The sequence below is a fragment of the Lithobates pipiens genome, unplaced genomic scaffold, assembly GCF_037356315.1.
Source record: "Lithobates pipiens isolate NorthernLeopardFrog02 unplaced genomic scaffold, aLitPip1_a1.2 Scaffold_23, whole genome shotgun sequence".
NCBI lineage: Eukaryota > Metazoa > Chordata > Amphibia > Anura > Ranidae > Lithobates > Lithobates pipiens.
Window position 1 is genome coordinate 293125684 of NW_027507785.1, and position 17262 is coordinate 293142945.

A 17262-nucleotide genomic window follows, 5' to 3' on the forward strand; every position below is an offset into this window, starting at 1 on the left:
GCACATGATTGGATATTTGAAGTCAAGCTTCACTCTGAGTGGACATGGTCAGCTCCTTTAGTAAATTAGCCTTAAGGTATTTTGACACTGGCAACAACAAAAATATTAAAATATATGTCAAGCCAAAAACATATTTTTTCTTTTTTTATTCTTAAGTATAGAGTGTGGAATAATTTGAGCAACTGGTAAGTTTTCACTTCTATCTGGGCTAAATAGTGAGATTTCGCCTTATAACCGGATCACAGACGGAAATAAAAATATGATAGGGAATATTACACATCTCCAAATCTTAATATAAATATGTCCTGAAAAAAAAATATCAGCAGGACAGAAATTGAGCTTAAATCTAACAGAGAACCACACAGTGGTAAAAAGCCAAGGCAGGTTTTAACTCTCTTGTTCTAGCCAAATGAAGGAAAAAAAAATTGTAACCTTGACTTGCCCTTTAGGTCAAACACAACCACGCAACAGAAGGAGTCCACCATTGTCCATTTCCATACATTCCTCATTACAGGTGTACGTTACATAAAAATATCCTAAACCTCCCTCAAAAGAAAAAAAAAAAAAAAAAAAAAAAACACCCCATCTCCCGCTCTCCTCCACATTGGACAATTACATCCTCCAGTATTGAGCAGTAAAAATCTTGTGATCTCCAGCATTTATTAAAATCTTTTTTTGTTTTTGTTTTTTTAAGTTCATAAACGACAACAAAGTTACTGTATAATTGATCGCATACAACCAGCATACAACAGCATGTCCTCAGTCTAAATGAAATACAAAAGATTTTTCATACAGTTTTTTCATACAAAGAATTTGTTTAAATTTATTGTGACGTATATATATATTTTTTTTGTTACATAAAATTTGCTACAGCAAAGTATCTTAAATTTTTCTTGCACACATGTAAGTAAGTGTGGACAAAGACTGAAGTTCTCCTCGGCCTCCTTATTACACCGCTGTGCAAAAAAAAAAAAAAAAAAGGAAGAAAAGAAAAGGAAAAAAAACAAACAAACAAAAAAAAAACGCTTGCCAACCTGAGGACATACACAGAGTGGGGACTTAGCTCAAAGTTGGTAATAAAACATCTCTGGACCTGTCTTGTACACACATCTGAGGATACACCCCCCCCCCCCCCCATTTGTTTACTGAGATATTCACAAACAGTTTACTATCAACTTTCCTGTGATAAAAATAAAGGTCGCCATTTTTTTGGGGGGGGTGGCGGCTGGGACGGGACACACTTTGGCGTCAAACAAGGTTAGCCCACAAGATGGCCACCACAGCTGTGTGTAGTCTACAGGCGCATTTTAAATAGGTTAAAAGGAAGTAACGCCAGAGACTTCAATCTCCCAGCAATCACACAATATGATGGCTATATATATATATATATTTTTTTTATATATATCAATATCGATCCATAATAAAAAGAAAAAAAAAATTGTGCATGTAGATGGATCAGAAAATGACGAACGTTTATTGGGAGACTGCTTCAAGTGTGCTGTTTTAAGACAGTTCACTGATAAATATACATATATATGATGTGTACAAACGAGCAAAAAAAACTAAGTGGAGGGGACAGAGCAAAACATTCGCTGCAGAAGGTATTAAAACGAGAGGGGGGGGGGGGGGGGCGAAAAATAAAAAATAAAAAAAAATAAAGATGCTGCTAATGGCGAGCTATTCTGTCAGATTGCAATTGGGGAGGTTAGGCCCAAATGCTACCGGTGCGGCCTCTTGCCTCACGGTGCTGCGCATTTTGTGCGAGGAACCCATAACGGGTTTGAAAATTACAGTTCAAAATGGTGGCACCTCGTAATAATCTTCATTCAAATACATGATCTTAGCCAGCACCTCATCCTCCGTTTACTAATATAGTAAACTGGAACAAACCATAGTAGCAACATCTAAGGAGGGGTCAATAGCAAATGACAATGCAGCCTATATTTATTGTTGAAGGTTTTTCTTTTTTTTTTGCTATAATTAGCCTTCCTTGCTAAAGGAAAAAAAAAAAAAAGAATTCTGAAAACAGAACAAACTAAGGAGTCATAATAGTGTCACATTTTATTAACTGTGGTTATGTTTCCTTAAAAAAAAATACTGACTGTAGCTTTTATTTAAGAGAGCAGGCAGAGCAATATTAAAACGCATCTTTCACACAAGTGGCCTTATTAAATACCAGTGCGAAGAGTAATGCGTGAGGCAACTCGCAGCAAGATGAGAAAGACTTCTGGCAGCTAAGTCCGGGAGGGGCACAAAGTCTGATTTCTGATTGGTTGCTATGAGCTTCCACCACACGCATTTACTCATTTACTTGAGTCATGTGAGTCAATACTTTAACACTTTGTAGGACAAGACCAGCCAGATATCTCCGCTTAGGGACACGTGCATCGCCTTGTCATGTAACAAACAGATTCTGCCCCAAAAAAACGGGTGGGCAATAGACAAAATACAGCAGGGGAGGGGGGGGGGGAGGCAGGGCAATGGTCTAGCTAATAGAATGTCAGAATTCACTTTAGCTTCTAACCAACCATGATCAATTTCATTGAAGGCGAAACATCTTAAAGCGCAACCAAAAGTATCAGAAGAGCAACCCTCGACAATCAGCTTCTCCTTTCATTTTCTAATATGCCATAGAAAAAGGAAACGGAGAAGCCAATTGGTGCTAATGCAACAATGCCCTTCTTTATATGGATGCCTTCGCCCATGAGGACCATGTATGTAAATGAGCGGCCCTCCCAAAGTTTAGCTTGACAAAATAAAAAAATATATGTTATATTTGAATGCTGTGATGAAAGATAACCTGGAACTTCAGACGAAGATGGATAGGAAAGAAAATTATATATATATGCATGTATATATTCATTACAAAGTGGCACAAAATGGAGGCAACAACATTATCAATTGTAGTCCTTACTAAGTGCAACATCTCCCGCAGTCACACACAAACACTCATTACACATCAGAAATAAAAAGGGAGTGTAAGTTGGGTAAAATACTACTTAAAAACGGTGAGGAGGACGAGGTGGCTGGGAAACATACAAGACGCAAAACAGAACTGGGATGGAGAAAAAAAAATAAAAAAAAATGAATAAAAAGAAAGAAAAAGAAAACACAAGATCAGTGGTCTAGTATTCTGCGTTACAGCACAAACAAGGCTTTTTTTGTCATTGTGCCGGGGTACTAGGGTCGGTGCAAACCGCACGCATGGAAGATGGCGCTCTAGACTTCAGTCAGCTTTGCGGAATGAAGGAACTAGGTAACTGTTTTGACATAAGATGGTCTCAGCTCCACCCCATCTGAAAACAGAGTGCAAAGATCCCAAAAATGTGAGCCCTGATGCCGTGTCATTCTAAATGCACATCTTAAAAGTCAGCAAACTCTTTTGCGCATTTTTCGGTCAGGGACACGCGAATGTCTTCCTCCTCGTAGTCGTCGAAATTGCTGGTGTCGCCTGGCCCTCTGCACTTTGGTATGAACGGAGCTTCAACCTGGAAGACAGACAGATAAACAGACATTAGTAAAGGCAAAAACAAGCACATGGATCCTAAAACGAGACAAGAGGAAAGTGCTGAAAAATTAGCCGACACGGTGGAAGGATGACCCAGGCCTAAGAAACCAAGCATTTACAATTTGACCCTGGAAGGAAACGCTCTATGTAATTAAAGTTATACTAAACACACACTATTTAAGTGTATTAAACTTTTAGGGGAAGCTCCTTTTCTTTGCACCCTCCACTGCCACATTTGGCAGTTTTTGTGGGATGAGGGTGGGGGGAGTGGGGACCTGGTTTTGACAGGTGCCCGCTCCCACTTTCGGGTCAGATTGCCGTGGCGATCTAAGAGCACTTCCAGCACCTTTTTCCCGCTGCTTTTTGGGATACGCACAGGTCCCAGAAGACGGCGGGACCATTCAGAAAGCGCAGCACGACTCACGCATGCGCAGTAGGAAACTGGCTGTGAAGGCTTCACTGCTGGTTTCCCCTACTTACAATGCCAGCGCCTGCACCCAAAGCCGACTAATAAATCAGCACGGGTGCCTGGACCGGTAAGTGTCCTTATATTAAAGTTTTTGGAGCTGCTGACTTGTTTTTCCAGACTAGAGCTCCTCTAACTTACATTGTCCCTTCTATTTCGGTATATGGATGATGGCACTATTTTAACGAAGAAAAAAACAAAACAAAAAAAAACTACTTTTTTCTATGCAATATACATCTCTGTCACATGACCCAGCTCTTTCCCCATCCTGTCTGCATGGAAACATAAGCTGGAGGAGCTTCTAGTCCTCTGCTGGTGGTCATATGTTCAAAATAAAAAAATAATGATATTTATTTTTACTCTGTATTTCAAAGGTTTTTATTTAAACTGTTTTAAATTGTCACACAAATATGTATTTGAAACCAAATCTTTATTATTTTTGGCAATAACATGACATGGGCGGATTTCTGACAATTACGGGCTAGGTCACGCCCCTCCAGCCTGTGTCTTAGAATAAGAGGGAGGTGAAGCCTCCAATATTCTACATGTAATACCCCCCCCCCCCCCCGTAGCTGGTTAATGGGTATGGAGTAGGGAGGGAGTGGGATGTCATTTAGCACTGTGTATACACCCACAAGTGTGACTATGGGCTCATATTTGATAGGGACAAAATGTTCAGCATAGAATCTGAAAACTGAGCATGTCCAAAGTTGCAAACACAGCTGCAAAATCTCTAGCCAAGTTGGGGAAGTAGACAGAAGGTGGAGACGGAAAGCACCAGGTGTTTTTTGCAAACTAGAGAAAACGAATCTCAGTGACTTAGTATGAACAGCGTGTAATACACCATTTAAGAATGTCTGGACCTTATGCCAACAATGCATATTTGTAGACTGTGCAATAATCTACAAACATTGCAAAATTATATATTTTGCTGTGGTTTTGGTGAGGTGCGGTTATACACTATATGCCTTAAACGTTTATCGACACCTGATCATCACACCTACATCAGCTTGATGGACAACCCTTTCAAAAATTATGGAATAGAATATAGACTTTGCTCCCCCTTTATAGCTATAACAGGCTCCAATCTTCTGGGAAGGCTTTCCATAAGTGTAGCTGTGGCAACTATACTATCCATTTAGCCAAAAAAAGATTTGAGAGGTCAGGTACTGATGGTGGACAAGAAGACCTGGTTTGCAATCTTGTTCCAATCCACCCAAAAGGTGTTCAGCAGAATTGAAGCCGGGGGGAATTTGTTCAGGCCACTTGAGTTACACCAACCCAAACTTATTAGACCATGTATATACACTAAGTTGGCTTTGTATACAGGGGCACAGTCATGCATGAGCAGAACAGGACCTTCCCCAAACTGTTGCCACAATGTTGGATGCACACAATCATCTAAAATGTTATTGAATGTGGCAGCATTTAGCAGAAACCTTCTCTGGAAACAGCTGAACTCCATCAGTCCACACACTTTGGGCCATAAAGTGACAGGCGTTAAACAATTTGCCTTGTATTGCATTTCCACAGTATCAACAAGTGTCATTATCTGGTCACCAGGGGGCAATGTTGTGCTGGTGATTTTGATGACAGCAGTGGTTAGTTTACAGGTATAGGAAAAAAGAAAATCTCACTAAGGGCTCATTTACAATTGATTCAAAAGGTGGGAATTGACACTTTTAAAAAAAAAAAACGAATGCCAAACAAAGCACCTCTCACCAACTAAAATGATTACTTTACAGTCCTGCTCACACTGTTGCGTTTACTTTTCTTCAAGGTATAGGTCATGTCACTTTCTTGGTGCTTCAATACGTCTCCAAAGCCTCAATAGAGGTCTACGACAAAGCTCGCTAACAGCACCTGCAGCTTTTGAGGGGCTTTTATTCAGAGTTAAAATTACTTTGTTTTAGAGGTATTGCTGGTATGAGACATCCCAGAATGCACTGGGAAGGAAACAAGAGAACCAGAAAGACACTGTGAGCAGTCACTTCCAGTTCATGTGTATATATTCTGGGAGTGTCTGGTGCAGACATTACATCTGGTGTGCAGTGTGGTGCAGCAGGGTGCCTACTGAGCTGGGGGGGGGGGGGGTATCTGCTGAACAGGGGTGCCTACTGACCTGGGGGGGTGGTATCTGCTGAACAGGGGTGCCTACTGAGCTGGGGGGGGGGGGGGATCTGCTGAACAGGGGTACTGCTGAGCTGGGGGGGGGGATCTGCTGAACAGGGGTACTACTGAGCTGGGGGAGGATCTGCTGAACAGGGGTACTACTGAGCTGGGGGGGGGGGGTGATCTGCTGAACAGGGGTACTACTGAGCTGGGGGGGGGGGGATCTGCTGAACAGGGGTACTACTGAGCTGGGGGGGGATTTGCTGAACAGGGGTACTACTGAGCTGGGGGGGGGGGGTCTGCTGAACCTACTGAGCTGGGGTTCTACTGGGCCCCTTTAAAACAAATAGAAAAACAACACACAAGGCATCTGCCAAGCTTCATTAAAGCATCAAAAAATGATGTTGAAGCGGTAGGCGCTTTAACGTGTGCACATGTAAACAAGTCCTAAAAGCATAATCACTGCGGTTAGGGTCTAGCTTAGTATTCACATTTGATTGCAGACTATCTTCAGGTGAATTGATTAGGGTTCTTCAAATAATAAAGTAAACCCATGCTGCATGGGATAATTAACAAAGACAGCTGGCAGGCACAGGTAGCAAGTTCATACGCTCAGAGAGCATTTCCCTCTTGTGCGCAAACCCTGGAAACTACTTCTGGCCATGGGGAGAAACTCACATCAGCTCACTTAGAAATGTCTGTTAGTAGGTCACTCTTGCACCATGACCTGCTTTATGGGATGTGGGAGGGTTGGGCAAATGAGACAACTGTTACCAGGCTAGACTGTACAGATCTCACATCTGGGAGATGTTTGCAGACACTGGCAGGTGGGACATCTTGAGGGAAATCACAATCAAGATTATTAAGCCCTGCTGATCATCACATAAGACAGCGATCAGCGTTTCTGCAGTCGCATCTTATTATTCACAAGTAAACACATGAACATCACTGCCTCCTCTTCTCATGTCCATAGGAGGGAGGTAGCCTATATTCTATAAGGAGAGAACTGGGCAGGAGGGCTGCCAACACTGCTTGGGATTTCATTGCAGCAGAGGAATAATTGTAACCACAGGAAGAGCTCACTGGATTATCTGGCAGGATCTACTGGTATTTTTAAAGCCCAATTCTGGGCTTTTAACTGTATCTATGAAGAAGGACACATGTACTGCAAGTTTGGTTTCAGGACAGGGGGGGGGGTGTTTAGGTACAACAAACAATACACCACGGAATGCACTGTAGATATAGGCTACACTGGATGCAGAAAAAAATTATAATAAATATATATACACACACACGTGTATGAGATTATATATATATATATATATATATATATATATATATATATATATATATATATATATATATATATATAGCCTGTTTAAACCTCTAAAAGCCTGCACTATTGTGCATCGCATGTGGTTGCAGGGTGGTTAAAACACAGCCCCATTATTTTGAATTTGGCAGCTGAAAATGTGCTCAATTCTTGACGCGACATATGTACACCCCAAAAAGCGTTTTTTGCTGCTTACAGGAGCGTGGTTAAGGGGCGAGACTCAATCGCAAGTGTAATTGAAGCCTAATAGTGCTTTAGAGCAGCTCAAAACGAGATGTGTGAAGGAAAAAGCAAACCAGAGGCTGACAGCCAAGAAAACAAAACCATGGAATTAAATTTAAAACCACAGGACACATGTACCAGTATGCTATGTATATACAGTCATGTGACTAAGGTTAAATAACCTTCACAATATGCAAATATACAAAAATGTTACGTTAGTTTTACTCCTTGTAAGGGGAAATCAATGATCACACAAGCTTAGGAGAAGATGATTAGGGTTCAGTGAGGAGGTTCACCTGCTAAAGAATGGGGAGATCCATTAATTGCTGCATGTCTGCTCTAATTGATCCCCAGCCTGACTTCAAAACAGCCACCGCTGAGACAATTTACAGAGACAAACAAGCACTTTCCTTATATAACCACAATGTTTCTTCTATGAACGCTCACTTGCTTCTTTACCAAGTGCCAGAGCAGGTGGGTATAGACAGAAAATGTAAAATAATGATTAGAGACTAGCAAATAAACAGAACATTTAAAGATTATCCAAAGCTAAAAACATCGCCTCCAATTCAAATGTACTTATTAAAGCTGGAAAATAATAAATATGGAGGTTTCCCCTCACTTCCTGTGTCTAGGGCAGGGGTAGGCCACCCCCGGGACTGGTGCCACAAGCGGCACACAAAGCCTCTCTTGCCAACACTCTACTCCCTCCCCATTAGCAGAGCAGTGCAGGGAAGTGTCAGCGAGACACTAATGCATTCCAATTTCAGAATTCCCCACACCGCACCTGCCCTGAGGGGGAGGCACTGTGCCCCCACACATTGTAAATGATGGGAAACATTGTTTGGTTCTTTAACTTTGCTGTAGCTGTGATCGTCAGCTTTTGTTATGCGGAAGAAATTGGGTGCAACTCTGCTGGGGGTGGGGGGGTCCCTGCTTCCAGGAGGAGGAAGACTGTCATTGGCCACTGCTAAAGCCAATCACAATTCTGCTAGCCCCACCTACTATCTGGAGGAATACGACCCACTATCTGGAGGAATACGACTCACTTGGTTGCCACTATCAATCTCAGAAACATGGGATTTCACCGATTGAGAAAACCACAATCAGGTGACAGGAATTACTCTTGAGCTTCTGGGAATGTTGAAATTATTCCTGAACTTTTGCATCACTTACTACTGAACCCCGGCACTGTGTCCCTTTAAGCCACAGCCAGTATTCAGCGCACACTCAACTTTTCCTGTGGTGCAGATCGCTGCACTTGTCCTCAGCTGTGGGGGCCCGAATTATGATCCTGCACACAGGCCCACTGCTTTCACAAAATACCCCTGACCTGAGCTCATAATTGCGCATCCATTCCAGATGCTTGTATGTGACATCACATACAAGAACGTGGGCTGGATGTGAGAGGTGGATCAGCAGGATGAGTGTGCCAGGACAGGTAGAGGTTTCTCATCTCCGCTTCCTTTCAACAATCTGCATATCATGCATATCATAGATGAGCAGGAGGGTACAGCGGCGGGGCAGGAGAGCAGGAGGGTACAGCAGCGGGGCAGGAGATACACTGGTGGGGCAGATGAGAAAGCAGGTTACAGTGGTGGAGCAGATGTGCAGGGAGGTTACATTGATCGGGGCAGATGTGCAGGGGGTTACAGTGATCAGAGGTGTGAAAGTCCATGAATTGGGGCTGATCTGAATTTCTCACTACTAAAGTAGTTTACAGCATTTACTTTATAAAAAATAATTTTTGTGTTTTTCTTGCGATTGGCACGATCAATTTCTTTGAAAACATTTTTCGGCACACTGTGCACAAAAGGTTGCCTACCTCTGGTCTAATGGAACAAAGTGTGGAAAAAAATTAAATAAAACTGCAGCAGTTTGAGATATCTGTGAAAGATGTATTCTGATTGGCTGCTGCACATGACTACATGCATTTTATAACAACCAATAAAATATTCAAAAAGTAAAACAGGAAATTAAAAGTCACAAGCTAAACAGTAATTTACCTTTCTCTGGTAAATGGCGATCCAATCTGTAGTGGCAAACCACTTGTGGTTCTTAATATCGTTAACCCCGTTCTTCAGATTGCCATATCTTTTAGTCAGGTCTACCTGCAGCAAGTTCCTTAGTAAGTCTTTAAGGTCTGAACTGAAATGGGATGGGAACCGTACCTGGGCAGAGACAACAGACATTCTGTGTTAGCTGAACTCTAAAAGCGAAGTGTGGGACTTTTCCACAAAACACATGCTTTAAAAAGTATTCTGAAAAATTTACCTATACAATATAATCAAATGTAAAATAACAAACACACAACTGAAGAAAAAACCCATCGCTGTACAGTCAATCTATTTATTCCTGCGGTTGTTAGTGTAGCTTTTTTGTACTTGGCACTAAAGTGTGTCTAATCCCAAGAACAAAATAGAAGATATACTGCAGCTTACTAGTCATTAGAGAAGGTGGCTGCATGTGTTTTCTATCAGCTTTTTTTTCACCTGGTGATTCTGCAAGTAACAGTAATTTGTTCTCAGGGGACAACAATCATTCACCATTCTTTATATATGGAGGAGCAGCCTTGTTTCTTCTCCATAACCAGTTCATGACTGCCCTATAGCAGATTTACTGCTACAGAATGGTCATTCTGTGCAGAATTCCGTATACTGTATATACAGCATTCTGCATTGCCGCCTAGTAGGTGCGCCACTCCTGCAAGGTTTGTTTAAGCAGAAGCCGATCAGTGGGTGCCGGCCAATGGAGGAGATGGAATTTCTTTCCCTGAAAAGCACATCCCTAAGTGAAAGCAGCGCACAATACACAAACACAGGCTAGGCACACATTTAACCCTCTGATTGCCCCTGATGTTAATCCCTTCCCAGTCAGTGTCATTAGTACAGTGGCAATGCAGATTTTCAGTACTGATCACTGTATTCGTGTCACTGGTTTCCACAAAGTGTCAAGACTGTCGGACGCAATATCGCAGTCCCGCTATAAGTCTCTGATCGCCACCATTACTAGTATAACATTTTATTTTTTAAATCTAATATATACATATACACATACACACACCATAGTTTGTAAACGCTATAACTTTCGCGCAAACCAATAATGTACACTTACTGGGCAGCTCTGTAAATCGAAATTATCCAAAGGCCACATAAACATGCAAGGAAAAAAAATAAATAAAAAAAAACACAGAACAGAGCACTCTGGATAAAAAAAATAAAAAAAAGGATTTCCAATGTAAGGACTTGATCAGTGCATATCACCAGGAAGGATCCCTCTAGGCAACATTAACGGTTGGTGAAAACTCTCTCACTAGGTAGTCGGCAATGGAAGAGATGCATCAAGGATGGAAACTTCTGAAGTGGACCCTGCCCTGCTAAAGTGGATTACCACGCCATGGTTCCTGCATCCAATTTAAAAAGACCATCTCCATGGTTTTTGCAGTGTTCAATTCAGAAGAAACAGGTCCATGGATCCTGCACTGTCCAACTCAGAAGTTTCCAGTAAGTTGCTTACATCTCACTCTTTGCCAACTACCTAGCAAGTGTTTTTTCAACAACTGTTGATGTGACCTGGCAATCCATTGGAGGGGTTCCTCTGGGTGAAATACCACGATCAAGTCAACTGGCACAACGCTGCTCTGTATTGTAAGCTGTGAGGAAATTGTGTGACCCTGCACCTGGATTTGCTTCTTGTCTACAAAAGTTGTAGCTGGAACCATCTTGAACTTATGTAAAAAAAAGAAAAGAAGAACACGTACGGACGTCATCGCGCGATACGTCCCGCACGGGCGTGTGTACTGCAGCCAGCCAGCCGGAATTTTTTTTACCCATTGAAGTTCTTACATGCCTAGAGCATTTTGTTTTACAATAAATACCCAGCGGGTTTTACCTATGGCCATTTCGCTTGTTTTCTCTCTCTGAGCCACATTTATATCACCATTTTGTGCAACACAAATGGTTGGTAGTTGAAGATCCGTGGGATCAGAGTCCTGACTAGGAGAACCTCCATAGACGGGACGATCGGATCGATTCTGGAAATCCTTGAAAAAGCCCTGGCTGGGCAATGTCTACAGGCACTAAATATCTGGGAGTTAGTAAGCGCACAATTCATACGGTGGTGGGACCTACTAAGCTTCTAGTCACTTCTATTGTGGATGTCACCATAATCCAAATTGTCACTAAATAATGCACTGTTTACTGGACATTTTCTAGCTTACTTTTTTTTGGATAATTTTCTTTGCACATTATCACACTATTCTCAATTTTTATTCATCTCAAGAAACTGTCAGTTTTGGAGTTGATACATGTTTATACACGAGATCACAATATCAATGAATTTAATATTTATATTTTTAGGAATATTTAAAGCGCAACCTTTTGTTTTTTCTATATTGTGTGTTATCTCACTTTGGGTTGCAGCTATTTTTTGGTTTAGTTCACTGTCCAGCGCAATTTTTTCTTGGTAATTTATGTAAAAAAAAAAAAAAAAAAAACACAATACTCAGTGCAGCATCAGGGTAAACAAAACACAAACGGTTTACTACACGTGGACTTACCTTTCCTGAAACAATTTTTTCATATATTTGTATGGGCTGATCGGCAAAAAATGGAGGATAACCAGCTGCCATTTCATAGATTAAAACACCTAATGCCCACCAATCGACTGCTTTGTTATAGCCCTAAAAAAAGAAAGAAATAGTTATCATACAATAGAAACACATTTTATGGTGCATAAAGCCATATTTACTCTTGACATCACTGAGGTGACAGCTCTGAAGTATGAATACATGGTATACTGATCATTATTGTCAACATAAATCTACTCATAAAATTATACTCTCCCCGGCCATTTATGAAGTACACCTTGTTAGTACCGGGTTGGATCCCCTTATTCCTTTATTCTTCATGGCATAGATTCAACAAGGTGTTGGAAACCTTCCTCCAATATTTTGGTCGATATTGACATGATAGCATCACACAGTTGTTGCAGATTTGTCGGCTGCACATCCATGATGCCAATCTCCCGTTCCACCACATCATAAAGGTGCTCTATTGGATTGAGATCTGGTGACTGTGGAGGCCATTGGAGTATGGTGACCTCATTGTCATGTTCAAGAAACCCGTAATGAGATGATTGGAGCTTTGTGACATGGTGCATTGTCCTGCTGGAAGGTGCCATCAGAAGATGGGTACACTGCAGTCATAAAGGGATGGACATGGTCAGCAACAATACTCAGGTAGGTTGTGGTGTTTAAACCATGCTCAACCAAGGAGCCCAAAGTGTGCAAAGAGAATATACCTCACATCATTACATCACCACCAGCTTGAACGGTTGATACAAGGCAGGATGGATCCATGCTTTCATGTTGCTTATGCCAAATTCTGACCCCACCATCTGAATGTTGCAGCTGAAAAGCGAGACTCAGACCAGGCAATTCCAATAGTCTATGGTCCAATTTTGCTGAGCCTGTGGTAATTGTAGCCTCAGTTTCCTGTCCTTAGCTGACAGGAGTGGCACCCGGTGTGTTCTTCTGTTGCTGTAGCCAATCTGCTTCAAGGTTCAATGTGTTGTGCGTATAAAGATGGTATTCTGCATACCTTGGATGTAACGAGTGGTTACTTGAGTTGAACAAAGTTTTTCCAGATAGCTGAACTGCTGATGAATGAGCACACATCAGATGGGGTGTCGCTGCTGCAGACAAACGGATACACAAAAAAAAGGATGGCAGCACTCCCATATTTGCAGGAAAAATAGAAAAAAAGTTTATGGAGGAGATAAAATGAGACAAAAGGCAATGACATAGGCAATGGCGGGGCAAAAGGTGACATGTTTCACGTGGCTGGTGTGCTTTATCTAAACCAAAAGTTATTTGAGTTCCAGTTGCTGTTCTATCACCCTGAACCAGTCTGTCCATCCTCCTCCTGACATCAACAAGGCATTTTCATCCACACAACTTCCGCTCACTGGATATTTTCTCTTTTTCAGGAACATTATCTGTAAACCCTAGAGATAGTTGTGTGTGAAAATCCCAGTAGATCAGCAGTGTTAAACAAAAAACCTCAGACCAGCCCGTCTGGCACCAACAATCATGCCATATTCAAAGTCACTTAAATCACCTCTCTTCCCCATTCTGATGCTCAGTTTAAACTTCAACAACTCGTCTTCAACATGTCTAGATGCCTAAATGCACTAAGTTGCTGCCATGTGATTGGCCGATTAGCAATTTGTGTTACCAAGCAACTGAACAGCTGTACCCAATATAGTGGCCGGTGAGTGTATGTTCATTTAACACATTTAATGCAAGTTAATTACTGGCAAAATCCTCCCTTGAGTAGAATACATCCAAGATTCCTGAAACTGTTGCTGGTCGTTACCATCTTGGGGGTGAAGAAAGCAGCCCCAGCAGACTCACAGCTGTCACTCAAATGAAACTCTATAGCAGGGATATGCGATTAGCGGACCTCAATCTGTTGCCCATGAGGCATAGCGAGACTGACAGCCACAAGCATGACACCCAGAGGCATGATGGGACTTGTAGTTTTGCAACACCTGGAGGTCCGTTAATTGCATATCCCTGCTCTATACTATGCCTCCATTTGCTCCTTGCCAGTGGCTACAGAAAAACGTATGTAGTAAAATGACAAGTGAAGGAGCTAGGCCAGCACAGAAGAGAAAGCATTTGAAATCTTTGCTTTTTACCTGCAATGTTTTTACATTGTTGGCAGGGTCTCCTTAAATACATTACTATCACATTTAAACACTATAGGCCCTACTACGGTCATATCGCTGCTTCACCACTTGCTGACCACAGGCCATTTCTAAGCAGCCCGGAACCCGGAACCCACGCGATTAAAACAAGCTTGGTACAGTTTTTTCAGCCAGTTTTTTCAGCCAGCTCTCAAATATTTCCAATAAGTGATCACTTTTATAGTACTTAAAATGTACATTTTATGAATGAGATGTAAAATGAAGGCCATGGTTTGGAGTAATACATAGCACCCATGACCTGTGGATCAGGGGTGCAACATCAAGCTTTCACAGACGAGGCCTGAAATTTTCTGCACCTAATTGCATAGGGGCTGACTGTGTACAAGCTGCAGGGGTTGTGAATGAACTACTAGCACACTCATCAGCACCCTTCACAGTTGATTCAGAACTACAAGCTGTTCTGCCGTACAATGGTAGTTGTAGTTGATTAATTCACAGGAAACTAAGTGAATAACGTGGCCATGTGGGTGGAGCATGACACTGTCACGCTCTATTCATAAAGTGACAGCGGGTGAGGGGAGAAGATTCCCCCGCTCGCTGTCACATCAAGGTAGCAATGTGACGAACTGCCTGCCAGAGCTGGAACTGGTTACATGCATTACCCTAGATAGGTTTCAAAAAGGTGAACTTATCCTTTAACCACTTGCCTACTGGGCACTTTCAACCCCTTACGGCCCAAGCCAATTTTCAGCTTACAGCACTTTGAATAATTGCGCGGTCATGCTACACTATAGCCATATGACAATTTTATAATTTTTCACACAAATATAGCTTTCTTTTGGTGGTATTTAACCACTTTCAGACCGGACCAATTTGCTGGTCAAAGACCAGACCACTTTTTGCGATTCGGCACTGCGTCGCTTTAACTGACAATTGCGCGGTCGTGCGACGTGGCTCCCAAACAAAATTAACGTCCTTTTTTCCCACAAATAGAGCTTTCTTTTGGTGGTATTTGATCACCCCTGCGGTTTTTATTTTTTGCGCTATAAACAAAAATAGAGCGATAATTTTGAAAAAAACGCATTATTTTTTACTTTTTGTAATAATAAATATCCCCCAAAAATATATTAAAAAAAACATTTTTTTCCCTCAGTTTAGGCCGATACGTATTCTTCTACATATTTTTGGTAAAAAAAAAAATCGCAATAAGCGATTGATTGGTTTGCGCAAAAGTTATAGCGTTTACAAAATAGGGATAGTTTTATAGCATTTTTATTAATAATTTTTTATTATTTTTTTTTTACTAGTAATGGCGGCGATCTGCGATTTTTATTGTGACTGCGACATTGTGGGGGACCCATCGGACATTTTTGACACATTTTTGGGACCATTGTCATTTATACAGTAATCACTGCTATATAAATGCAGTGATTCCTGTGTAAATGACACTGGCAGTGAAAGGGTTAACCAGTGGGTGGCAGTGTAGGGGTTAAGTGTTCCTAGGGGTGTGTTACTAACTGTGGGGGGGTTGGGCTTTCATTTAGTGTACACTGATCTCTGCTCCAATCACATGGAGCAGAGATCAGCGTCACTAGTTGCTAGGCAGAATGGAAAAATGTTGTTTATACAGCATTTCCTCCATTCGGCCGCTCCGTGAGACGATCGCGGGGATGCCCGCGGCGATCGAGTCCGCGGGTCCCGCGACCGGACTCACGGAGGTCCCGACCAGCGCGCCGGCGGCGCGCTCCCGATGGCACGGCGGCAACAAATATTGGACGTACATGTACGCCAATATGCCTGCCCGTGCCATTCTGTCGACGTACATCGTCGTGCGCTGGTCGGGAAGTGGTTAAAGTGGTTGTATAACCCGCTTGGTGATTTTTACTTACAGGTAAGCCTATAACAAGGCTTACCTGTAGGTAAAAGGAATATTTCCTAAACCTGCACGGTTTAGGAGACATTCACCCTGCAAGTAGCTGCTGAGGTCAGTGGCGCAGTCACTCTGAAGTTCCGTATTGTGCCGAAACTTCAGAGCTTCTTGCCGGAATGGAGGGCTCCCACACACATGCGGGAGTGGCGTCATTGTGGCTTCGGCCACTCACAGCGCCAGAGCCCGTGAATCTGGAAGAAACGCCGGGGGAACATGTCATTCCCCCTCAGTTGTGACCACACACTGCTGCAGGGGCTTCATTCTAAGGCAAGTATTTCATAATGTGCTATTATGCATTGCATACATTATGCCACTGTCTTGCAGGGTTTGTTTTTGTTTTTTTTAACGGTTTAATAACCGCTGGACTTTTTTATTTTTTGCTAAATGAAAAAAAGACCAAAAATACGTTTTACTTTTGTACTGATAGGCTGCACTGGTGGGCAATTGGTGGCACTAAAGGGCACGGATGGTGCTGCACTGATGATCAGTGTCCTAATTATCAGTGTCGATGTCCTCTTTGGCACTGGCTGGTTATCGGCTCTCCTCTCATGCTCCTCTCCTCATGACGCGTGTGAGGAAAGGAATGTCGACAACCAACAAGTGTGTTTACATTGTGATCATCTGATTGGACACAGCTGTTCACATGATAAAAGGCCTGTGCGATTGGCCCTTTACCCTGATCTGTAATCAGATGTGTGCCGCAGCGGGTGCACAGGGGGTATGGTTCTGGGAAGATGCCAATAGACACCCTCCAAAAACTGGACGACCGCACTGTAGTCGTTATTCGACTATAGCATGATCGGCAAGTGGTTAACGCTGTCCTTATTGCCTCTGAGGTCTTGTTGCACTTTCAGGAAACAGAGTTCTGAAGAGGTGGGACATTGCTGACCTTACACAATATAGGACCAGCGCACAAAATAGATTTGTGTACGGTCATAAAAACATGCTCTATAACTTGTGAGATGCAAAAAAACTTAAAG

At 42.2% G+C, this 17262-nt stretch overlaps 1 protein-coding gene across 3 annotated transcripts in view; it reads right to left on the minus strand.

Annotated features, from left to right (window-relative positions):
- Window positions 1-641: 641 nt before the first annotated feature.
- PRKACB (protein kinase cAMP-activated catalytic subunit beta) overlaps window positions 642-17262 on the minus strand; it is a 158874-nt gene continuing 142253 nt past the window's right edge. For all 3 annotated transcript variants that reach the window (XM_077450358.1, XM_077450357.1, XM_077450359.1), the window contains exons 8-10: window positions 12200-12322; window positions 9648-9812; window positions 642-3488 (exon numbers count right to left, since the gene is read on the minus strand). In XM_077450358.1, coding sequence (XP_077306484.1) covers window positions 3363-3488; window positions 9648-9812; window positions 12200-12322 — 414 coding nt within the window. In that variant the 3' untranslated portion in view covers window positions 642-3362. The remainder of the gene's footprint in view (window positions 3489-9647; window positions 9813-12199; window positions 12323-17262) is intronic.